Source organism: Solea senegalensis, linkage group LG17 (genome assembly GCF_019176455.1).
Source record: "Solea senegalensis isolate Sse05_10M linkage group LG17, IFAPA_SoseM_1, whole genome shotgun sequence".
Taxonomy (NCBI): Eukaryota; Metazoa; Chordata; class Actinopteri; order Pleuronectiformes; family Soleidae; genus Solea; species Solea senegalensis.
This window is the reverse complement of record NC_058037.1, coordinates 15,911,828-15,937,738: the sequence shown is the minus strand read 5'-3', so window position 1 is coordinate 15,937,738 and position 25,911 is coordinate 15,911,828. Positions and strand designations below refer to the sequence as shown.

Genomic DNA, 25,911 nt, shown 5'->3' with positions numbered 1-25,911 from the left:
TTATTAATACCGCAGATAAATGCAGGTTATGATCACAGCACCAGGCTGCCTGATGAAAAGCCATCTCGCTCCGCGCCTGCTTATTTCCAGCGTCCTCAGAGGAATCTCGCTGTCAGATGAGAGAAAAGGTGGAAGGACCGCGCTCGGCAGGTTGCTAGGGAACGACTCATTTCTCTCTCTGAGCCCACTCAGCCTGCAGACAGTCAGCAGGACACAAGCGCAGCCAGCATCACATGCTCCGGCACTGACTCGGCCTTGGCAGAGTCGGGTAAACGCTCGGCGCCGAAAGGATGAAAAAGAAAGAAAGTTTCAGTTTAGCTGTTGAATAAGTGACGTTTTACCGTGCGCAGGAAGAGAGCAACCTACAAACATATCACTACACTTGAGTGTGTCAATGAGACAGATGTGTTGATGATTGTTACGTCGGGAACGAACAGCCTGTTATTGCGTCCCCGAGAGTTGATGGCTGACGTAATAAGCCTAAATGTCAAGAGTCTTTGTCTGTTTGCTCTCCCGTGGGTTTACTGTCGCGCTCACTTCACTGTGGCCTCCCTCTCTTTTTTCCTCCTCAGCATCTCCAAGTTTGACGAGCGCAGCGCCTTCCTCTACGTGCTGCACAATGCCGACGACTTCCAGATCTACTTCTGCACGGAGATGCACTGTAAAAGGTCGGTCCGCCCTCGATCACGCTGTACAAAGACGCTGTGGTTGTCCAACTGTGGTGCGTGTACCAGCAGTGGTACGAGAGCTTCCTCTGGTGGAATACTGTTCTATTGTATATACCATATGGGAGTGGGTAAGAAATGAAACAAATAACAAAAGTCACCTTATCTTTTAATCTATCTTAATTTATCTAACTATTACTATGTGACCTTCTCTTTTATTTACTTACTCTTTGACCTTTTCTATTTTGTTTTCATAGGATTTTAAACCTTTATTCACATCAATATTACTACTTTTTATTCCTTCTTCTTAGTGTTTTTCATGTCTTTTATCTCGGCCTTCACCTTTGCTGTTGTTTGGCTTCATAATTTCCTGACTCGGGTTGTCAAAGCACATTCTTTATAAATAAAGTTATTATCATTATTATTATTTAATGGGGATAGGAATCGGTATCGGTCTGATGCGGCCTCGCACCATCCCTGTTAGTTAATGTGCTTAAGAAGTGACATAAAGGCACAGTTTATATCATTTCTGTTGCTAAGGGAGCTCTCAATCTCCCAAAAATGAAGCATTATGTTAACGAATATGATGTTTTTATTGTATTGATATTGATTCAGTCAAGCAATTAATTATTTAAATGCAATTAAAAGCCTTTATTAAGGGTGCCTTACTATTACTGGCCTCATTACTCTCACAAATCAGTTCTTAAGTGTTCAGCTTGTTTCTAGTTGGACATTTGGACCACCAACGGTTACACGCGGGGAGAGAAAAGTTATTTCCAATGTTCTGTGCAGGTTTTTAGTCCCTAAAACTTGAATTGATGTGACATCATTCCTTTTGCTCTGAAGAATTCCGAACGTCTTGGTCTCGGGCTGAACATTTTGCACATTTCACCATGAAGCACACCTTCCCTCTGTTTGACACCATCGTGTTTTTGTGTGAGCTGCTGGCTGAAGAACTGACTGTTCAGACTTGTGACTGTCGCTTCAAAGACTCCCGAACTCCTCCAGTGTCATTATGATCTGTAGTGTGTGTGAGAGTCTGTGAGTCACTGCTGCTGCTGCTGCTGCTGCTGCTGCTGCTGCTGCTGCTGCTGCTGATTATGATGATGTTCCTCTCCTTTCAATACAGTGAACCAGTTAGGGAAGAAAAGAGAAGGAAGGAAGGAAGGAAAATGAAAGGTGGTGAAAAGAGGAAACCTGATTATATATGTGCTTATGCGTGATTGGCATGTGTGCATGCACGTATGTCACTGAACACCTGCAGACGTGTTGGTGTGTGTGACAGCCAGACAAGGTGACTAATTCTCAGCATGTGTGCAGTCAGTGATAAAGGTCATTACGTGTATGTCTGTGTGTGGGAGGTGGTGCGTGTGTAAACACAATGTAACCCCTTCAGGATGAAACCACCGGGTAGTAAATAACGCCACTCGCTCGCTCACTCACTCACTCGCTCACCCACTGCAGTCACTGCACAGCGTGAGCTTGCAGGCGTCATTTTTCCGGTTTCGCGAGTTCTATTTGCACCGTGCAGACAATCGGTTTGTGTCCGCAGGTCATGAACTACCTGACAAATCACAGATTTTTTCATTGTTGTCGCTCTAGTTGTTGCACACCCTGTTCTTTTAAAATCTATTAATAGAGCTGTAAAGTGTGTCAAAGCTGCAAAAAACAACACAGCTTATTGTTGTTTTTTGGCTTTTGCAACTAAAAACTCCCTGAAATCCTCGAAAGTTTGTGAATTTGACAAAAAAAAAAATTATTTAAAATCACCCCTAAATAAACATGGGGTCAGTGAAAGTGCTTGAATTTTATGCAAGAAAGAAGAGAAGATTTGGTGAGTTGATATTTAGGTAAATGTCTCCCTCGTAATTACTAGCGGCGTTGTGGACACTGTCCTCCGTCTCTCTCTCCGCCCGTGAGATGACGCGAGATTCCGTGCAGAACAGCGAGCGAGTAAAGTTAGCAAGAAAGAGATGAAAATGAAGACGTGATGCCTGGAAAATAAGAATTCCAAGATCTCCGTCTGACTTTGACCAAGATCCCAAGGACAATCACTAATATGCTCCTACATGGGTGAATACTCAAATTAGTTTGCACTATGCAGATGACACTATGCTGTTCGTGTCCGTGCTTTTAATAGCAACTTCAACAAGCTATAGGCACGCCTCGCTTTTGTTTTGAAATTTAGAACTGAAGAAGAAGAAAAAATGAAATAAATAGACCTGTAGTCGTTGGTCCATTGCTGCTCACGAACAGCAGCCTTTTTTTCCAAATTACTACTACTATAATACCTTTATATACAGTACAAACACCTTCTCAAAACAGGGTTCCAATGTGCCTTACAGGAGAACAGCAGAATAAAACAGTTAAAAAGCAGCATATTAAGACAGAAAATGGGCTAAAAATTCAAATGATCCTAACCTTTTAAAAGTGTTTAAAATGTATGTATTCTCTAATGTTGCTGACATGAATAAAGAGCATTACAGTAATACAGGGGGAAAAGTACACTCTTAAAGTGGCACCATGTGTTTAGATTCTTAAAATACTTTTTTCTTTTCCAGGCAGTAATTGGTTTACATTTGGACCAACCATCACAACAGGAAACTGCAGTTGTCAAAGTCACTGCATATTTACGTCTTATGTAACGAATCTGCACAGCGCGTGATGATCGGTGAGACTAACTGGCTCTTTTCTCTCCTGTCAGATTCTGTGACCTGGTCAACAGCATCACTGAGGAGAGTTGGAAAGGTCCAGAGGAGGGAGAGTGTGACTCTGACACCTTAGAGGTGAGGAAAAACTCCACAGCTTCATTTTTGCAAAAGCCTGCAGGAGCTTTTTTATATGCTCTGTGTACAAGTGTTCACGTGTTGCAATCAACGCAGTAGAATAATGTTTAGTATATATACAGTATATAATAAAGAGTAGAATAATGTTTAGTATATATACAGTATATAATAAAGAGTAGAATAATGTTTAGTATATATACAGTATATAATAAAGAGTAGAATAATGTTTAGTATATATACAGTATATAATAAAGAGTAGAATAATGTTTAGTATATATACAGTATATAATAAAGAGTAGAATAATGTTTAGTATATATACAGTATATAATAAAGTGTAGAATAATGTTTAGTATATATACAGTATATAATAAAGAGTAGAATAATGTTTAGTATATATACAGTATATAATAAAGAGTAGAATAATGTTTAGTATATATACAGTAGGATATAATAAAGAGTAATGTTTAGTATATATACAGTATATAATAAAGAGTAGAATAATGTTTAGTATATATACAGTATATACAAAGAGTAGAATAATGTTTAGTATATACAGTATATACAAAGAGTAGAATAATGCTTTAGTATATATACAGTATATAATAAAGAGTAAAGAATAATGTTTAGTATATATACAAAGTATATAATAAAGTGTAATGCTTAGTATATATACAGTATATAATAAAAGAGTAGAATAATGCTTGGCATATATACAGTATATAATAAAGAGTAGAATAATGTTTAGTATATATACAGTATATAATAAAGTAGAATAATGTTTAGTATATATACAGTATATAATAAAGAGTAGAATAATGTTTAGTATATATACAGTATATAATAAAGAGTAGAATAATGTTTAGTATATATACAGTATATAATAAAGAGTAGAATAATGTTTAGTATATATACAGTATATAATAAAGAGTAGAATAATGTTTAGTATATATACAGTATATAATAAAGAATAGAAAAAATTCTACTCAAATTGAAGTAACACTGGTTTGTGTCGTCCCTTGTCTCCACAGTACGACTACGAGTATGACGAGCTCGGAGAGCGGGTGGTTCTGGGGAAGGGCACGTTCGGCGTGGTGTACGCGGGCCGAGACCTCAGCAACCAGGTCCGACTCGCCATCAAAGAAATCCCTGAGAAAGACAGCAGGTGAGAGGAGAGGAGAAGAATTACAGTGTGTGTGTGTGTGTGTGTGTGTGTGTGTGTGTGTGTGTGTGTCATGCTACAAACAGTCAGATGCGTCAGTGACTCGTTCTCTGTATCATCTTCAGTTTATGTTTCAAACAAAGTCCCACACAAACAAAGTGAAGTTTTTATTTATACAGCACTTTTCACACGTAAAGGCGGATTCAAAGGAAACTGTAACAGTTACAGTCCATCGCGTCGCAAAGTGTGAGAAAGAGCCTAAAATAAGGTGGAAAATGAAGACGATTCAGTGTTTTAAAGGAGAAAAAAGCTAAAAAAAAATAAATGTAAATCTTAAATTGACAAAGGAAATAAATAAAAGAAAATGGTGTAGGCTTAAAAAAAAATATACAGATAAAACACATTTATACTGTTACAGTCCATGACAAAGCTTTAACAAGAGCCTAAAATAAGGTGAACATTTAAGCTGATTAAATGTTTTAAAGGAGAAAAAAAAAAGCCAAAATGGAGAAAGAAAATAAATAAAAGAAAAAAGAAAGTTAAAAAATATACAGATAAAATGCAAGATCTTAAAAACATTTAAAAGGTGTTTAAACTAAGTGGACTCTAGAAAAAGATGGCTAAAAATACTAATAATTATAATAATGATAATTATACTTAAAGTTCTGCCACTTTTTACATTTATACTGTAATAATTACAGTCAGTGACAAAGTGTTAAAAAAGATCCTAAAATAAAGTGAAAATATAAGATGATTAAATACTTTAAAAGAGTTTAAATGAGAAAAAAAAAACCTAAAAAATGAAAATCTTAAATGGGGAAAGGAAATAAATGAAAGAAAATTAGATTAGGTTTAAAAACATACCGATAAAATACTCTTTGCCACCTTGTTTCAATAACTTGTGTTACTTTAAAGGCTAATTTAACTAATTGAGCAAGGAATGTGCAAATGGGGCTTAAAACCAACAAGTAAACAGCTTTAAAGAGTATTGAATTAGCCGTCTTAATTCATGTCTTATTCACTGACTGTTATTCAACTTAATGTGCAAATAAGCTGGAGTGTAATTTCCTGTCCTCGTTAAAAACAGCCTGTATTTTCAGTTGTGTTAGATCTGGTTTACAGCTTCTTAACCTGCCTCTTGTTTGGCTCGTTGTTGTTACACTGATCGTTGTGTGTGTGCTGCTCTGCCCACATGTTTCCAGCTCATACATATTATTGCAAACAAGATGGAGAATTCCCAGGTGGTCGATGGCTGAATTGTTTTCGATGCATACCACACGACCACAACATCCACGGGCAGGAAATACCAGTCTCTATGTCCTCGTTTCCTCTCTCTGTCTCTCTTTAAACTGTCAAATATCCAATAAATACACAGCGGCGAGAACAAAAGACACAGGAATTTTTTCCAAAGCACTACTGAACATTTGATGTCCCCCAGTGGATTCATCTGCTTCAGGAATCACTCAATCGGTATTTACTCTTAAATTGACCGTAGGTGTGAGAGTGTATGGTTGTATGTCTCTATATGTGTCCCTGTCACATTACACCTATTTCGTGGCCACAAATTAATATTTTGTGCGCAAGTCGAACTAATTAGTGTTTTCGTGCGCAGGTTTTGTCCATTATGTGGCCACAAATTAGTATTTCATGGGAACTAATTAATATTTTTATCATCATCATCATCGTGTGCAAATTTGACCTATTTCTTGGGAACGAAATTAGTATTTCGTGGCGACAAATTAATATTTCTTGGGAACGAAATTAGTATTTCGTGGCGACAAATTAATATTTCTTGGGAACAAATTAGTATTTCGTGACCACATATTAATATTTCGTGTGCAAGTTTGACCTATTTTGTGAGAACTAATTAGTATTTCTGTGCACACGTTTTATCCATTTTGTGGGAACTAATTAATATTTTGTGGGAACTAATTAATATTTTGTGGGAACCTATTTTGTGGGAACCAATTTTTTGTCCATTTTGGGGAACTAATTAATATTTTGTGGGAACTAGTTATTTATGACCACAAATTAATATTTCAAGTTTGACCTATTTTGTGGGGAACTAATTAGTATTTCCATGTTTTTTGTCCACTTCATGGGAACTAATTAGTATTTCGTGACCACAAATTAATATTTCGTGCGCAAGTTTGACCTATTTTGTGAGAACTAATTAGTATTTCTGTGCGCACGTTTTGTCCATTTTGTGGGAACTAATTAATATTTTGTGGGAACAAATGAGTATTTCGTGACCATAAATTAATATTTTGTGCACAAGTTTGACCTATTTTGTGGGAACGAATTAGAATTTTGTGGAAACTAATTAATATTTTAGGGAACGTATTAGTATATCATGGCTACGAATGAATATTTCATGCGCAGGTTTGACCTATTCCTTCAGAACGAATGAGTATTTCCTAAAAAAAGGATATCAGACGCCCTATAGTGCACGTTCTTATAACCTCTGTATATATGTTTTAACAGCGTTGTAAAAACAATAACAGCCTAAATGCTCTGTGTTCTCAGGGATAAGTAAAGTTCTGCTCTCTCCTCCAGCTGAGATTAACAAGCACAGACCATTATTTCCCGGGGGCTGCTGTTCCGTCACTGCATCCACATGAGTGACTTGTTAGCAGAGAGTTTTTTTTTTTTTCCTTTTTTAATTCCCACCAGCACGGCCTCGGCCTCTGCCTCTCACAGTTCCACCTACTCGTGTCAGACTCTCGCACTGACGCCACACTTTGTTCCACTAATCACATCAGCGAGTCAGCGGGGCGCTCAGCTGAGAGGAATGTGGAGAATTTGGGTAAATAACTCACGAGTGGATTGAAATCAGGGGGGAGATGGAGAAGGAGGGGGTGATTCATGCAGAAAGCTGAATGTGAGAAGAAGCGTCTGTGAGGCAAACGTCCACAACGCTGCTCTGATCACAGATCAACACTCAGCCTCTGTGTTTTTACACTTCAGTCTCTCATATCAGTGACTTCTCCATAATCCTAATCTCTCCCTAGAAACACACGTGTGATCATCTAACTATAGTCCAAGGTTTCTATTGATTATTAACTTTAAGTCTAGGATCATGATGTCATGATTAATTATTTGCCAGTTAATGGAAATAAAAGTTTAATTGATAACATAGTTATTAAGTTAATTCATAATCACTTTTTTACTATCTTTACTGATAATTTTCATTTCAATTGGGTATGCAGTTTAATTGAACATCAATAGATAATGTAACACTTGTATTTTCAGTACTTTGGACATTTTAAAGGTGTAATGACACAGTAATAAAAAAAAATAATAAAGCTATATTATTTTTTATGAATATTATTATTATGATATAACATTTAAAAACCCTCAAGAGTCAGCAACACCTTCTCCCCCGAAGTAATTTGCACATTAAATTAGAAATGGCACCAAGAATGAATCACCCACTCGCGCTGCCACAGTATGCACTCGCACTTTAATACAAACGCAGATTATTTATTCTAGTTTGTGAGCAGATACTGTAATTTTCTGTCGATACAAAACCACACAATACCATAGATGAATAACAAATAATAGACTTATTATAAACAGGCATAATACACCAAACGTTACTAATACTCAAAAAAACAAAAATATGGAAAATCCTTAAAAAAAAACATACAAGAGGATAGAGAATGACTGGTTAAGATTAGTCTCTATAGCATTTTTTATGAATTCATTCATCTCATTTGTTTCATGCAGGTACTCTCAGCCACTGCACGAGGAGATCGCTCTCCACAAACACTTGAAGCACAAGAACATCGTCCAGTACCTCGGCTCCATCAGCGAGAACGGCTTCATCAAGATCTTCATGGAGCAGGTTCCTGGAGGTGAGACCCGGGTTTTGTCCCTCAAAGCTTACGCTTTTATAACAAAGGACAAAGACTTTGTTTCAAACACGCACACACAATCTGAAATAATCTGGGAATAAGAAGCATCTGCTTTGCCCAAATTGAATTATTTAAGTGCATATTATTACTTACTTTTATGTGTTTTTCTTTTATATTGTAAGACTTTAATATGAATTAACTGTTTATTAGGTATGAAAATTATACATTTACATTCCTGGTTGCATTTACACAGTATGTCCTTACAAATAATAATAATAATACTAGTCTTAATAGTAATGATTTTATTTGGGCAGCAACTTTCATAGCAACGTTACAAAGTGCTTTCCATAGAATGGAGCAAAAATAGCAACAGTACAAACACAAAACTGTAGAAATAAGAGCAAATAAACACAGTAGGACAACAGATTAGAATTTAAACAGCAATAAAACTGGTTAAATAAGGTAGGAAAAGTTATAAATGTACACTTATTGCAAGTAAGCTTTAAGAAGTGACTTAAAACATAAAACAGATTTAGATGTACAGGGAATTCCACACCTGAAGGGCCCCTAATTGAAAAGTTCTGGCCCCCCCTTGTTTCAGTTCATGCATGATACTGCATTCATACGTCCTACCTGTAATCAGCTGACCTCAGTCTGTAAATCACACTCTCATCACAGCTTTCCTCACACCAACGTGGTCCATTTAAAAATCCTCCTTTCCCTTGTTATTTCTTGCTACTCCCATGCTGCCTAACACCGTCTCCATCTCCTAAAACAGGCTCCATCTTTCTAGATCAGAGTCCAAAAGTGTTTAAATTGTCTTTAAATGACTTTAAATGACAGTTCATGATGCAAGTGTTCCTCACAGAACCAGTTTTATGCCAGAAAAGCAACAATCACACAAAAACGTGCTGTTTTTTTAAAGAGGAATGCGTTTAAATGCAAATCTACACAGACAGAGTACAGCTACATACTGATCATACCTCGACGAGCAGAGTTGTCAGACACTGATCTCAGGTGAGAGTGAGTGCAGTGATTGTTTGTCTGGCCGCGTGCAGGGAGTCTGTCTGCGCTGCTGAGGTCAAAGTGGGGGCCGCTGAAGAACAACGAACCCACCATCGGCTTCTACACGCGGCAGATCCTGGAGGGACTCAAGTACCTGCACGACAACCAGATCGCACACAGGGACATCAAAGTAACAACACACAACTTATTCACTTGTTATAACAATGAATCATTCTTTATTAACCTGTATGTGTTATAATTGCTTTCTTCATCAAAAACTACCGTGTAGATCAGTGTTTCTTTAACTTTTTAACACTTTTCTTTAAGATTAAATACCAACACGATCCAATTCACAAAGTAAAGAGCAAGTTTATAGTTTGATAAATTAATCACAACTTCCTGTCATGCATGTGCTTGGAAAGGGTCTCCCCCCCCACTAAGGAAATGAAGATTAATGAGGAAAGTGACTAGTTCAAAATTATAATCTCATGTTGTATAATCATCTCATTGGTAATATTGTACCAGGCTGCATTTGGGGGATTCTTTCAATTATCGTTGATTAGGGCTGTGTTTTCAAAAAGATGGATTTTCTAATTAGAACTGATCTTTATTCTTTATGTTTATTGGAAAGATTAAATAGTGGGTGTTACAGGTAATACAGTTATACATCATCCCTTTTGGTCAAAAAAGTGTGAATGCACGCATGTAGTGTAATTTAATTTAATTTAATTTAATGCGTTTTTTAAATCAGCTTCACTTCTGTGAGAAAATACAACCTGGGGGAAAACACTAATTTTCTGTTTCTTGCTGTTAGCATTAATATTTTGTCACAAATTCTTACTTTTTAAGATTTTATAATGTCTTAAAAATGTATTTCATCATTCGATTCATCTAAAGGATTGATTTATAGAGACTCCATTATAAAAGATGCAAAACAACACCACCACCGTAACATTATCGCTCATCAGAGGTTTGGTTAATCCTTTGATTTGTTTCTGGCACATTCTTGATGTTCTTTGTGCACAGGTAAAGTGGCGTGAAAGAAAACACCACAGGTGTTTATCATGAGAGAATAGTTGAACCTGAAAACATGGTCGCCAGGAGGCAGCGGCGTGCCTCAGGGCAGATATCTGGTGTCATTTTGGATTTAAAAAAACCAAACTGCACTACAGTTTTTTAGTTCTCCAAGCAAAATTAGTGCTGTAAAAAACCGAACTGAACATGAATTTGGAGAATCAGTGTTGATTCCCAGCCCTAAACGCACTTTGTGACCATCACAGCTTTTATTGTAGGGGGTGTTGTAATAAGTAAGCACGAAACAGTGAGAGCTGCAGAGAGTAAAACGATGCTCCCCGCTCAAAGAAACCCGAGCTCCATCTTCACGACCTCCAGGGGGAAAAAGGATGTCAGTGTTGGCCAGCGGCCACGCTGCGTGCGTGACTGACAACAACGACAATAATAATAACACTGTGAGAGGAGCACAGACTCCCCCCTGCAGCTGTGACACATTAGACTTTAGTGTCGTTACGCGACGATTTTAATGTCTCCTGTTCGTACGAGACATGATGTCCTCGTGTGCTCCAACTCCAATGTACAGTAATTGTTGAGACACGGTATTCAGGACACAGAATTCTCTGTTGGCGAGTATTTGACTAATAAACAAAAGCGATTCATCAGTTTGACGTTTTCAGATGAAGAGATTTTGCTGACACCATTTGAAAAATGTTTCCAATACTATAACTAGACTCTGATTTAATAACCCAAGAAAATCGACGTATAAATTGATGAATCCTTTCCTTTAAAAGGGCCTGCGTGTAAGAAGTAGTGACCTCTACTGGTGAGACTGCAGATAAACACAGTAAACACAGTGAAATACGGTGGCCTTTACAGACCATAAAGTATGTTTTAAAACACTGGTTGTTTAAAACATATATGTGTGTGTGTATATATATATATATATATATATATATATATATATATATATATATATATATATATATATATATATATATATATATATATATGTGTATGTTTTAAAGCAAGGCCTCTGCCTAAAGTACTAAAAAAAACTATTTTAAGCAAAAACTTATACACACATATTTATGGGTAGTATATTCAATTTCTGCCAGAAAAAGATTTTAATTAAAAAAGGGGCTCAGAGAACACGTTTATTCGAATAGAAAATACAAATAAATACAATAGACGGGAGACAGTGCGAGGCGAGACAGGTTTATTTGCACAGCGTGTTTTCCGGAGTTCAAAGACGAGCTCTCTTGTCTCAGTTTTATGTCGGCGATGAAAAAAATCAAACAAACCTTTAACAGAGATAACGCTGTGCTCACAGACACAGTCATTAAGTTCAAGCATCCTCCTGCTTCAACAGCTGGGACACATGAGCATAACTATAGCGGCACATAAATGTTAATTACCTTGTTTTTGGCAGGGAGACCTTCTTCTTCCTCCTCCTCCTCCTCCTCCTCCCACCTCATGTTTAAGCGTTTGCTGGCACCTCATATCACCTCACTGCAGAGAGAGTCTGGGAACTGTGTTGTCACTGACTGTCTTGTTGTTGTTGTTTGTTTTTCAAATCTGCAGGGTGATAATGTTCTCATCAACACCTACAGCGGCGTCCTGAAGATATCAGACTTTGGCACGTCGAAGAGGTTGGCTGGGATCAACCCCTGCACGGAGACGTTCACAGGTACGGCGGCTGCTCACTTCAATCATCTCGACCGACGCGGTCGCTCGTTACTGTTACGTGGGTTTTCTTTGCCGTTTCTCGCTGGATTGGACTGGAAGTGACAACGAGCCACGAGCCACAAACCATTTGTGTATATCGCCACTAGTTTGTATACTGGGACCAGGACTGACGCACAGAGGCTGTAGATGCCAGGTCTGATCATATGTGGAAACAGGATGACATTTTAAAGAGGAATTCCAGTATTGTTCACGTGAATAGTACTTACAAAAAGTGTCACAGTTAGTCCAGTAGAATGAATGTAATCTTAAGGGGCAATCGCGCCATTCGAGTCATATCCATGAAAAGTGCTTGTCTCGCGAGACCTGAGTACTTTGAGTGACACCACTGCTCTGGTATTGTTGCCACACTCTTTACAATAACAATCCAGGCCACTTATTGTGTAAAAACTAGCACTTTTTATGTCGCGACTGCTGCCCGAGGCGATTTACTAGACCAATTCTACCTCCACTACACAAGGTGTTTTTCTTGCTGTCTTGTTGTCTTCTTCTTCTTGTTCTTCTTCTTCTTCTTCCGTGTACCAGCTTCTTCTTTTATCTGTGGGGTTTGAACTGAGGAGTGCAGAGAGTCCAGGTCAATCTGGATCTTATTGAACATATACATTCAGTAGTATTTGAGTTCGCACCTGCAGTGTCCGTGCTGTTCATGTTGTAGCATGAAATAAGGTTTAACCATCGGGCAAAAGCGATCATGTGCTTACATTGCTAAATTAACCATCAACTCTTTTGAGCATTTTTGTTTAAAGTTACTAAAGGCAGCTAATTAAAAGTGAATATTTTTCTAGCTTTCTTTGCTCCATAAAAGGATTCATTAGTGAATCATTTTGATATGAAGACAAAACAAATCCTACTTTTTGAGCTTTGCGATACAATTTCTGACTATTTCTGTGTCATACAACAAATTCATTAAGTGACAAAATAATGAGGCAGATTCATCAATACTGAAAATAATCGTATAGCTGTAGCCCTATAATAAAATACAAGCCGTAAGAAGGTGTTAAGGATGTTAAAGCCGGGTCTGCACGTGGTCTCTGACTCACTGTCCGACCTAATTACTCTCTGTCACCCTCACACCAAGAGCAAATGCCTGAGCTGTGTGCTAAATACCACAGGAGGCTAAACTTTGCTCAGTGTGGCCATAAATAAAGCCGAGCGGTGAGATAATCATTTTCTTTGGCGGGGTCCGCTCTTTCAGAGAAGTAATCCCGCCTCGGTTCCAGGAGGTGATATCACTGAGAATAGCTGACTGCTGTTATTCTGAGGCTGTGTGTGTTTGAGTGTGAGGTCAGATCTGGCCACTCTGTGGTGCCGCGATGCCAGAACTGCGCCGGCCAATTGCAGCTCCGACGAGTCCGACCCGGTCTGACGGCTGATTGGAGCAGACGGGGGACTCACCCTGACTGGTGGAGTTCTGTCAGGAAATTGCGGGCTACTCCTTTTTTACGGCTCTGCACTGCTATAAATGTGAAGCCTGTCTGTTTTTAGCTCAGTACGCGAGCGTCTAAAAGCAGCAGAAACGCAGAAGCTGAGAGTTATTCTTAGAACAAAAGAGTCCTTTGAATGTGAAGCTGAAAGTGTTAGTTTGGACTGAGCGGTGATTACCCAGCAGCAGGGAGAGGCCTCTGTGCTGTGACTCAAACAAGTCCATAATCCCTGTTGAAGCTTCTGTAACCCGAGTGGGCTCCTCACCTCCAGCACACATAACGTATAATTAGGTCTTATTAAAAAACTATTTTTGGTATTTACACGTGTTTCTTTCACGCGGTGGTGACATCAAGTGGTTAAAAATGGTGATTTTGGATCAAGATTGTTTAAAAAAAAAGTGAGTCTTTATATATATAAAGGTTTGGGAAACACTGCGTGATGTCATCCTTAGAACTGGTAGAGACACAGTCAGACATAAAACATTATTTACAGGCATATAATACCTTTTTTTAATTGAAAACAGAGACTGCTGTGTGTTTAACCCAAAACTTATTTGTTTCATGTAGAATAAATGTTAACATTCAAGATTCTTTATTGTCATTTCACATGGTATTAATAAAAATGCACACATTTAAAGCAAAAAAAAGATGTTCCTCACCTTCTGATATACAATGTCATAATTAGAAGAAGAAAAACAAGGAAAAGCTAAGAACTAAAACCCTTAATTACTGACAATAATGACAAGACATCCAGTAAAAACACACTTTTTTGTTTTACCTATTAATTCAGAATTGTCTGGCTCAGAAAAGCCAGAATTATATTGTATGAATCTATCACAGTCATAATAGATAATGTGTTGAACAGCTTAAGATTTAAAATAAACACAATGAAGTTATGTTTCCACCATGGGACGTGCATGTGTTAAAATGCATTAACTTAATGCAAAGTATGATTTATTACCATTTTTCTGAACTCTGTCTGACTAAAATTATAATGTTATAACACTTTGACACTGGGATTAAGTTTCCTGCTTAAATGTACATGAGAAAATATTTGTACCACTTTAAAACTCAGTAGTTCAAACAGAAGGGAAAAAATAAATCCCTAATGTGAGAGTGTAAATGAATGTAAACAAGTGGTTTTTTTTTTCCTCCCAGAAATTATTGTGAAGCTGCTAAACAAGCTGATTTTTAGTGGTTAGTGAAAAATGAGTCACGTGTTTGTTGTGTTGTTTTTCAGGGACGCTGCAGTACATGGCTCCCGAAATCATAGACAAGGGTCCTCGGGGATACGGCAAACCAGCGGACATCTGGTCCCTCGGCTGCACCATCATAGAAATGGCGACCGGCAAACCGCCGTTCTACGAGCTGGGGGAACCGCAGGCCGCCATGTTCAAGGTGAGAGACACATTGTCCCACTGGACGTCTGCTATTTTTAGCAAACACATTGTGGAAGGGACAGTGAGTGAACAGCTGTTTGCTTTAACAGATAAATTACAGATGCACAGTGTGTGTGTGTGTGTGGAAACAAATTCCCTATAATGAGTGACTTCTTAACCTTAAATCAAGACTCGAGGATCAATAATTCCCATCTATATTATTGTTGTTTTCATGTGAACATGAGATACAAAAGCTCATGTGCATGTGGTTATTACAGCTGGACTCCATGTTATATTTGAAAGGTTTAGCTTCACAACACAAGTGCGGAATTATCCATCAACACAAAAAACAACTCATGTTAACTCAATTAAAATGAACAAATTAACATTGGCTGCAAATACTGAGATACTACGCCTGTATGCAGACAAAAAATATCAATATATTCAATTGAATGGAAGTCAATGCATTGTCCTGAGGAGAGTAGCTGCACCAGCTGTGTGTGTGTAGACAACCTTTTTGTCATTAAAGTATTAGCACAGTGTGATGGCAACAGAAACATGACCCCTTACTGTAATGCATATGTTTATATTGATCCTCTTATTATTATTATTATTAGCCTTTGTTTTCACTACGACATTCCCTCGGCTACCAGGACGGAGTCTTCCGTGAAACACCGACGGTTGGATTTGCGTCACTTGGCGTTGTTTATCCAAAAACCCTGATGGGAAAAAGAGTTCATCCAGCATCGACCGTGTTTTACACACAGGGAGCGTTATTATGACACGACACACCACCGCACCCTCTCCGAGTAAAAAAAAAAAAGAGTGCCTCGCCACTGCTGCGTCTTTACTGTTCATTTAAAATAATCAGCAAATCTGTGTTTTGCTTCTTTTTCTTTTTTCCCTCTTATTGAATCAGCCATTGTGCACCTGTCTTGCGTCTCCACCTGCGTGTTGTGACACGATGGAGTCGAGGCAGGAGCCGCTGAGCAGCGACGAGTATTTGTTTAACCACAAACAAACGTGTGGCTCAAAATCACCCAGTGTCTGTGTGCGTTGAAATCTATACTCGCTGTGTTTGCACTGGATGGAAAAGTTAAGTGCCACTCGCCATGTGTCATTCATTATGGGCTGTATGGTGCTGTATGTTCAGGGGTTTGTCTGCTGAACAGCAATTCAGTCCGTGAATCATGGAAAGTTCCATCCAGAGCAACTTCATTAAAGGGATTTGAGGTGTTTGTTACCATGTAAATAACAAAAAATAGACTAGAATAGAAAAGCCGTAATTGCTTAAATCAGGGAGTCTCAAACTCAAATGACCTGTGCATCTAGTCTGGTCCGCAGGGGGTGGTTAAAATAAATTTGACACAATAAACACTGTCTCAATGTCCAAAAAACAGGCCAAAAAATGGAAACTATCGACATGTTTTCCCACTTTTTCCCCTTTCTGGCGACAAAGACGCTGATTCAACGGCTTCCTGCAACTGTGTGAGTGAAATTACCGTAATAACCTTTTGTTGTGCTCAGACGAGCAACGTCTCAGCTTTCAGAAACAGTTGGACACAAACCGTCGCGTAATTACGGTAATGCAAAGTGAGCTTGTGTCTACACTCGGTGTTAAAGGGGGTTAAAGTTTAAAATTCTGTTTGACATTTACTGTGTAATGAATTTAAAACATAATACAGCCCTTACACCGTTTATAATTGGCCAATTATAATGCCAGTATGAAAACTTAAGTGAAAAAAAGTCAAACTTTTTGGGGGAAAAAGCTACTTTTGATCTGGAGTTGTTGTGTGACTTTATCACAGTAATATGATTTCACAATATCACGATAATATATCATGACTTAAATATTGTGATCATATCTCTGAAGATTTTAAAGAACGTATTGATGTTACTGTAAGTGGCTGCATGAAATTGATGGGAGGATCCACGTGTGGCCCACAGGGCGTGAATTTGAGGCCCCTTAAACTTAAGCGCTTCCTCTGAAAATATTCAGAAAACATTATTTTTGCCCCCTAGTGGCAACTAAAGGGCAAGCCGGTCGTCCACCTACGAGTCTAACAAAACACAACAAGAATAAACACATAAAATGAGAATACTGTTTGTACTGAATGCAGTATTTGACAAAAACAATGTTGAACATCACAGTAGATCAGCTGTGTCCCGTCTGTGAGAGGATCATCTCATGTTTCATCTGCACTTTGTGTAGGTGTGGAGACTTTTCACGAGCAGTGAAACCGTCTCCACGTACTCTTCACTCATCCTTGTGGAATTTCTCCTGGGAGGGGCAGCATCTCCCCGCTGACCTCAGGTCAACATTCCTTGTCGATCCACGAGAGGAATTTCTGCCGTTCCCATTGTCATGAGTGTCTTTTCTCTTGAACTTGGAGTGGTTTTTTTTTCTGCTCTCAGCTCGTGTCCCACAGCGGAGAAAAACTCCAGCCTGAGGCACAGCTTCATATGTAGAAAAACACTCACTGTTGCCTCCTTGTGTCTGTGTGTGTCTGTGTGTGTTGTCTTTGTGCAGGTGGGCATGTTTAAGATCCACCCAGAGATCCCGGAGTCCATGTCGCTGGAGGCCAAAGCCTTCATCCTGCGCTGCTTTGAGCCCGACCCCGACCGCAGAGCCACCGCACTGGACCTGCTCACTGACGAGTTCCTCACGGTCACCAGCCGCAAGAAGAAGAGCAAGGGCAGCTTCACAGGTGACGTCTGGGTCAACAATTAATCAAAATGTTATCAAAATTCTTAAAGCCTAAATGTGTGAAATTTTGATTAAATATTGTCCTGGCCTATGCAGTAATCATTTTAAATACGTTATTCAAATGAAAATGAGGTTAGTTTTCATTACATTACATAAAAAGTACCGTTCTCATATCGCAAATATATCAAGATGTTTCTTCAAAATTGTTCCGCCTTTGTCACATCGTCCTGCTTTAGTCTTTTATGGTGTCGGAAGTCTTAACTGGTTTGTGACGTTGCCTTTGTTCAATTTGTAAAGTCAGAAAATCAAAAATTGCTGCTGTAGCTATTGTTAGCCATAGTTAGCAATACCAGCTAAACACAGTATTTTGCACGCATAAATAGCGTAGCAACATGTCCACGGACCCAAAATTGAACGCTACTATGGTGTACGACTGATTATTGTGAAACAAATAAAAGAGAAGTGCAGTTAACAGTTTGAGTAGCAAAGTGTTCTAACTATTTAAGTTGGAGTTGGAACCCCAACAGAATTAATGGTGTTAAAAAAGATAAAGATTCCTTTATTGTCGCTATACACAAGCACCATACAGTGACATTGGGGCAGAGCTTTCAATTCAGCTAGCATACACTAGCATACACACATTCACTCAATCATTCATTCAACGGAATAGAAGTAATAGAATATGAAAATATTGATATAGACAAAATACTATGTCACCTATGTAAAAAAAAGTACTACTAAGAGTAGAAAATAGTACCATCATTTTTAATAATACTATAGTTTCATTGAGCTTCTGGGCAAAACATGCATCTGTCATTGTTTATGCTAACATCTATGCTAACTCTGCTGTCAATTTAAGAATGCTAGTGCAATTTTCCAGCATTTTGTTCAAGCTTTCAGGGTCAATTTAGCCAAAAAAAGTAGCGATTATACACATAAGAATGAACTTTGCGATTAAATGAGGGTAACACTAGCTGCCCCGTGAAACACCCGAGGCTACGTAGCATGTTTGAGAATCGTGCTGCCACTAACTGGACGTTAAACTTGGTGTAGTTAATTGCGTGGCCATGTAGTCGAGATGCTTTTAGCGTCACTTAATCCCCGGTGGTCAGGTTTCCCCCCTGTTATCTGCGGGTAATGATGACAGTAAATCTGGTCACAACGACACTGAGTTCAATTTTAAGAGGCGACAATCCTGCGTTATCACTGAAAGTCAATATGTGTTTCGTTGCAAGTGTCCTTTAACTGCGGATTGATTAAGTGTCATGTATCGTGTTTCCACGTGGCTCCAGCAGTGCAAATATTAGAAAGCAGCTTCCCCGTGTGCTTGTAAATGATGATTCTTGTCTATTTAAACATAGAAATAAAGTTGTTTTATCGTTGTTTCCCTCACAGCTCTGTCACCAGGGACAGGTGAGTTGTTTTACTCTCTCCTCTTATTGTTTCACACATATTTACCACTAGAGGGAACACTTTATAAACACAGCGTCAGCTCTAGGAAAACATTTGGAGTGGAGAATTGTATTACTGCTTTCAGATTTGATTTAATTCTTTTGTTCTGCCCGTGGCTTCCTGACTTCAACAACTCCATGATCTCAGAATAGATTTTTTCTTTTTTTTTTTATACTTCTCCATAAACATTTTAATCTAAAATCAAACATACTTCAGTGGTCCCCACAGGGAAACAGCTGCAGAATAAGACACAGTTTATACAGGACATAAACATGCATCACATGTATTTGACCTAAATAAACACTTAAAATGGTAAAGAATACATTCAAAACAATGTGGAAACTTTAAGGCTTTAAGAACCAGGCACCATACTTGTACTATAATTCCTGTTATATAATCCATACACTGAAATTTCAAGACAGTAGATTGAGCAGTTCACCTGGAATTAATCTGTCGATTATTTTCCCAATTAATCTATTAATTTGGTCCACAAAAAGTTGGAAATGTCTTGTTTTGACCACAAACTTGTTAAGTTTAGGTTTAACTTTAGTTTTAACGATTTCTTTGTTATATGGAGCAAAGAAACCATAAAATATTCACATTTAAGAAGCTGAAGAAACTGCTTATTCTGCCAAACACGGCCTCCATCTGTGCTACGACAACACCGCAGCACATGATTAACGCTCAAAGCACCAGGTCTTAGTTTGCACGTGTGTTTGTGTTCCTCAGAGTACATCCGCAGTATCTCTCTGCCGGTGCCGGTGGTGGTGGAGGACACGAGCAGCAGCAGCGAGTACGGCTCCGTCTCCCCTGACAACGACCTCAACACCAACCCCTTCATCTTCAAGCCCAGCATCAAGTGCTACAGCGAGAAGGATGTCAAAGGGCCCAGGTCACTCTTTCTCAGGTAAGAAAAACAACACGGAGATTAAAAAAAACAAAAAACATTGTAAAATGAAAGCAATGGACCCACATGGCGCTTTTGACGCAGCATTCCGGTGGAGAACTTCGAGGACCACAGCGCTCCGCCGTCCCCCGACGAGAAGGACTCGGGCTTCTTCATGCTTCGGAAGGACAGCGAGAGACGAGCCACGCTGCACCACATCCTGACAGAGGACGGGGACAAGGTGGTGGCCAACCTGATGGAGGCGCTCACACAGGTGTGATAGTTAGCGCAGGAACCTTCAGACACACTAGCAGCCACTTTATTAGGTACAGAGGACACTGTAGTCCATCTGCTTCAGCCTCAGAGATGTTCCTCTCGATACTGGGAGTGGTTATTTGAGCTACTGTTGCCTTTTTTAATCATGATTTTTAATCAAGACATTTTTTTTCCTCCCTGAGAACTTTGACTTATAGATCAAATCAAATAAGTGGTTATTTGACTTTATCTATTTCTGGACTATTCTCTGTAAGATTCTCTCTATGAGAAAATCCATGTAGTTCAGCAGTTTTTAAAAACATTCAGACCGGCTCAGTCACTTAGAGCACCTTTCCTCTCCAATCTGATTAGTGGTGTTGAAAATAATCAGTTCTAACATGCATCACAATCAGTGAATCACCATGTAACGTGTTGATTTTTAAGTCTTTTTAAGAGGCCGCAGCTCGACAAAAGAACCATTCGTTTTGATTTGATTTCAATTTCATTTGTAAAGAACTGTTGAAATTCATAGTTAAAGCTGAACTTTATTGATTTATGTGGACCTGAAGTTAAATAGTGCCAGTGTCTTTAAAGAGAATTTAATCCCGAAATAAGTAGAAACAGAGTGTACCTAATAAAGTGGCTGGTGAGAGTAACCTGCCATGGCCTCTGTCCTCACCCTCCTCTCGCCGTCTCGCCGTCTCACCTCCAGGGCTCGGAGGAGACGAAGCTGAAGCCTCAGCTCATCTCCACCCTCGTGGTCAGCCTGGCCGACTTTGTGCGCATGGCGGACAGGAAGATCATCGCCAACACGCTCTCCCAGCTCAAGCTGGAGCTGGACTTCGACAGCACGGCCATCAGTCAGCTGCAGGTCGTGCTGTTCGGATTCCAGGACGCTGTGAGTATCTTAACCGACCGAGTCTCGGCTTGTGCCACTGAATTATTAAATCAGCCGACGATAAATCAACTCAAACCCAAAATATTCCACCTCTCTCGCTCTCTCTCTGCCACAGCTCGTCCATCACACTCAGAATTTGCCGCAGTGACAAAACAAACTGTTAAAGATCATGTTTTTGTCTTGTTTTATTACAGATTTTGATTAAATTCCCCTCACGCCTTTCTCTTTTTCTCCTCCTGCGTATTTAACATGTGTGTTTCCTGTGAGCTGCAGACTCACAGAGGTCACATCACACAGATGCATTTTGTAAAATAACTGCTAACCTTTTTGCGTGACGCAGTGGGAGGTGTCGAGCTTTTCATGTGCAGTAATTGCACGGTGAACGTTAAAGAGGCCGGCGTTCTCCGTCTCTTCCTGTCAGACATGGGACTGTAGTGCAGGATGAAAGTGGTTGTTTTTCTATCAGGAGGACGTATTGCATAATCCTGCTCAAGGGTGAGGCTCTGATGCCCCCTGGTGGTCATCAATAGATACTGTTAAGCGTAGATGTGGCTGAAAATCATGCAGCTGCAAATATGGCACATGAAATGTTTGTTTTTTTTGATTGTCCTTAATTTTAAGAAATGCTGTACATACAGTAACAAGGAAACATAAATATTTTAGAAAATCTTTCAAAAAGTTGTTGTTTATTTGGCAGATGACAAACTAAATTCACCTTTTTGCAGGTTTTTCACAAAACGTGCTGCGTGAATTAAGTTTATCGTGATATAATACAGTTTAAAAATATTGACCTGAAGCTTGACTTAATGGCAATTAGATATTTTGCCCAAATCATTCCCAACTGAATGTTTCAAAGATGCTTTCTGTCGCAGAAAAACAAGGAAGGTTTCCTGACAATTGCATGTTTCTTTTAGAGGAATCTCACAAATAAACAAAAACACACAAAATACAGCACACACAGGATATACACCACCGAAATCTACCAAAATCTAAAGTGAAATACAGGAAATAGATGAGAATAATTCTAGAGAATAGCCACAATAATCATTATAATAATGGAAATGATAGAAAATCCAGTATTAAAACACAGTTTCTCTTTGTTTTTCTCATCTCTAAGGTGAACAAAGTGCTGAGAAACCACAACATCAAGCCTCACTGGATGTTCGCTCTGGACAACATCATCCGTAAAGCCGTGCAGACGGCCATCACCATCCTGGTGCCAGGTACAGTTCATAATCTCTCTCTGTAATCTGGAGCAAAGCGCCATTAAATGAGTTTAAATTTAAACATCAGCCGCTCCGGGCAGCGCCGGCCGTCCGATAACGACGCGTCAGACGCTTTCCGAGGCGATCGTTCTGCAAAAAGCGGCTTAATCTGATCCTAAACTCAGATTAAGAATCGTTATCTGAATTAGTCTTTGTTTTCTTGCCAAAAAAAAGGTGAAATAGAGGCAGGAGTTTGTGTATTTTTAAATTATCCTCCATGTTTTGAGTGTTTTTAGTAGAAATTTAATCTACAAACTGCTTTTTATTGTATTTTATTATGCCTATTATAACTTTTTATTGTAAAGCACTTTAAAATGCCTTGTTTCTGAAATGTTACTACTTATAAATATGTCTGTATGAGTGTATAATGGCTTTAAAATCTAAAATAAAGTCTTAGAATTAGGGTTAATCTCGCCGTCTGTGTGTGTGTGCGCAGAGCTGAGGCCTCACTTCAGTCTGGCCTCAGAGAGCGACGCCGCCGACCAGCAGGACGTGGATGACGTGGACGACGACGGCGAGGCGGTGGGACGCTCCACCCACCAGAGCCGGGCACCTCCCGTCGCCGCCCACGACGACACGGTGGCGACGTCGGGCGTCAGCACGCTCAGCTCCACCGTGTCGCACGAGTCGCACCACGCGCAGCGCTCCGTGAGCATGGAGCTGGGCCGGATGAAGCTGGAGACCAACAGGTAACGGCGGCGGCGGCGACGACGACGACAACGTCTAATCTCACACATGAAGACTTGTTATTAAGTTTGTCAGAGATTAAGGTGATAAGTGTTTGGCTGCAGGCTGCTGGAACAGCTGCTGGAGAAGGAGAGGGAGTATCAGGCCATTCTGCAGCAAGTGCTGGAGGAGAGAGAGCAGGAGATCAGACTACTGAGGCTGCGATCTGAGCCCGCAGGTATGACCTCATTGTCATTTTTAACACTCTTCTTCTACGTTTAAATAACTTTTACAGCCCCAGTGTTAGAATTAGTGGTGTTATATATATATATATATATATATATACATATATATATATATACAGTATATATAATTAACATCAATAAAATGAAAATAAAAGGACTGACTTTGACCAAGATCCCAAGGTTGTGTACACTAGAAATACTAGTCTTGTATTGTTTTTTTCAGCACAACCTATAGGCAGTCTGATGAAATTGTTATTGTTTGTTTTTTTCATTTTCAACAGCTACTGTATATAAACACACCTGAACAAAAAGTAATCAAAATGTTTAAAATTGGATTCAATCTGTGAAATTTTGGAAACATGTTTTTTATGAACAAAACTAAAAGAAAAACAGTCTGTTTCGTGACTTTTGCACAATTATTGCCACTCTTGTTTTTTTTCCAAAAATATGCAACTGTAACTCAACAACACATTAGAAGACCTTTCGGAAAAGCCTGAAAGCCTGAATATGTGACCTCCCACACACTCCCAGGATGTCCATATAAGGAGTTGTGTGTTATTCCCACAGCAAATTTACCCAAGAGTGCACCTGCGGCACAGATCTGTGGGCCAAGAACCTGCAGTGACTCACTCATTCATAAGATTCCTCTTAAACACACGTCATTCTTCTTCACACAGACACATATCTATAGTACTTAAGAGGTTTGTCCCCCTGTCTTCTCCAGCAGACGTCCCCACGTCACCCTCAGAGGGACAGACACAGACGAGTCCACCTGCGGAGAGACGTGAAGACCCGGAGCTGAGCAGCTGGCTCAGGCTTCACGGTGCAGACCAGGACGCCATAGACAAAGTGAGTCTTTACACGTTTACCGTCTGGAGCTGGACTGAACAACTACAAATGAATTGATTCATTAAAGCTGAGACAAAGTACTCGTCTTCTGCTCTTAAGAGATTATTTGGCGTCTGCGCTGTCTTCATCAGCTTGTAATTTAACTAAAGTAACTCCCCGTGTCTTTATTTATTCAAACAATATACATCCCGACCGTGTTTCGGCCACATTATAAAATACTGTTTACGCAACAAAATAACTCAATGACGTCCTCCTGTCGGTGTCTTCAGATACTGAACGAGGAGTATACGCTGAACGACATCCTCCACGATGTGACAAGAGACGACCTGAAGACTTTAAGACTGAGGTAAAATGCTTTCTTCTATGTTCAGTGTTTAATACACTTGGAAAAAAAGGGTTTTCAAGGTTTGGTTACACTCTTAAAAACAAAAAAACGACAGATGCCTTTGTAGCACTTACATATTGTCTAAGTGTATGTTTGTAACTGTCTCTGTCAGAGGTGGGATCCTGTGTAAACTATGGAAAACCATCACAGACTACAGACAGACGGCGACCTGAGGCCCCCGACATGGCAGCGACCACTCAGAACCAGAAACCAGGACGTTTGTCGTCCCCCTCAGCTCAGTCTTCTTCTTCTTCTTCTTCTTCTTCTCTTTACCTCAGTATTTATAGAAGAGCTTTCAGACGTTCAGGAGAAGAAGAGTGTGAGAGAGAGAGAAACTCTCTGACCTGAGCGGCAGAGTCGTAGTATTTCATACCTTTTTGATGATGAAAACAAGGACTTTTGAGGTCCACAATTACTGAGAAGTGCCACTCGTTTATTTTGTTACAGGTGTTTTGAAAAAGAGAATTTGTGGGAAAAGAATCAAACGTTAAAACCTTTAAAAAAAACTATTTTCTCCTGTCTTTAAGAGACGTTTACAGAACTGACCGTTTTTCTAACACAAGCCTGAGATACAAAAATACTACGTTCCAAAAACATCACATCACTACTTTATTTAAAACGTTTTTTATTTTATTTAATCTGTTTAGGTAATCTGAAGGATGTCAGCGCATGCCCTGTTTGTTTTTTTTAATCCGTACTAAGACTAATTTAATTTTTTGGTTGTTTTTGTTTCTCACATTTCTTTTTTTATATCAAAAAAAATCTCCATTTGTTTTTTATTTTTTTTCACAAACGTGTAAATATTGTGTTATAATAATAATTATTATGTGGGAATCAAACATATTGATAAACATGAATAACCTATGACGAACACGTGAAATATTAAATTTGATATTATTATTGTTATTATTATTGTATTTTCTAGTGTCAAATGTCATAGGAGGTTAACATTTAGTTTGTGAATTAACGTGGCTTCGGATCATTTTGTTCTGTTTTTAACTGTTGTTCGCTGACTAAACTAAAACTTGTGCCCGTGTGATGCAGTCATTCATTCAGTCACATTCATGTTGTGATGAAAAATATGAAATATGTCACATGGAACATGATGATGTCAAAAACAGTGGAGGGGAGAAACGAAATCATGAGCAGTGTTTGTTTTGTTTTGTTTTGAAATTCAAGATTCTTGTGTCATTGTTTAATAAAAAGTTTTCATCTTGAAACTGTGAAGCAGATAATGTGTTACACACGTGACCGCATGGAGATTAAATGT

General features: G+C 39.0%; 1 protein-coding gene across 2 annotated transcripts in view; it reads left to right on the top strand.

The window, feature by feature from the left end:
• The window catches only part of map3k5 (mitogen-activated protein kinase kinase kinase 5), a 74,258-nt gene extending 48,397 nt beyond the window's left edge, over positions 1 to 25,861 (top strand). The window contains exons 13-30 of one of the 2 annotated variants that reach the window (XM_044048836.1): positions 573 to 668; positions 3,370 to 3,451; positions 4,481 to 4,614; positions 8,341 to 8,468; positions 9,527 to 9,663; positions 12,069 to 12,174; positions 14,895 to 15,052; positions 17,564 to 17,741; positions 19,136 to 19,153; positions 19,922 to 20,099; positions 20,184 to 20,352; positions 21,046 to 21,231; positions 22,349 to 22,454; positions 22,933 to 23,185; positions 23,288 to 23,400; positions 24,135 to 24,256; positions 24,526 to 24,602; positions 24,754 to 25,861. In XM_044048836.1, the coding sequence (XP_043904771.1) occupies positions 573 to 668; positions 3,370 to 3,451; positions 4,481 to 4,614; positions 8,341 to 8,468; positions 9,527 to 9,663; positions 12,069 to 12,174; positions 14,895 to 15,052; positions 17,564 to 17,741; positions 19,136 to 19,153; positions 19,922 to 20,099; positions 20,184 to 20,352; positions 21,046 to 21,231; positions 22,349 to 22,454; positions 22,933 to 23,185; positions 23,288 to 23,400; positions 24,135 to 24,256; positions 24,526 to 24,602; positions 24,754 to 24,814 (2,302 nt within the window). In that variant the 3' untranslated portion in view covers positions 24,815 to 25,861. Of the gene's footprint in view, positions 1 to 572; positions 669 to 3,369; positions 3,452 to 4,480; positions 4,615 to 8,340; positions 8,469 to 9,526; positions 9,664 to 12,068; positions 12,175 to 14,894; positions 15,053 to 17,563; positions 17,742 to 19,135; positions 19,154 to 19,921; positions 20,100 to 20,183; positions 20,353 to 21,045; positions 21,232 to 22,348; positions 22,455 to 22,932; positions 23,186 to 23,287; positions 23,401 to 24,131; positions 24,257 to 24,525; positions 24,603 to 24,753 lie in introns of both variants that reach the window. The other variant, XM_044048835.1, reaches the window with a different exon arrangement.
• Positions 25,862 to 25,911: the final 50 nt, after the last annotated feature.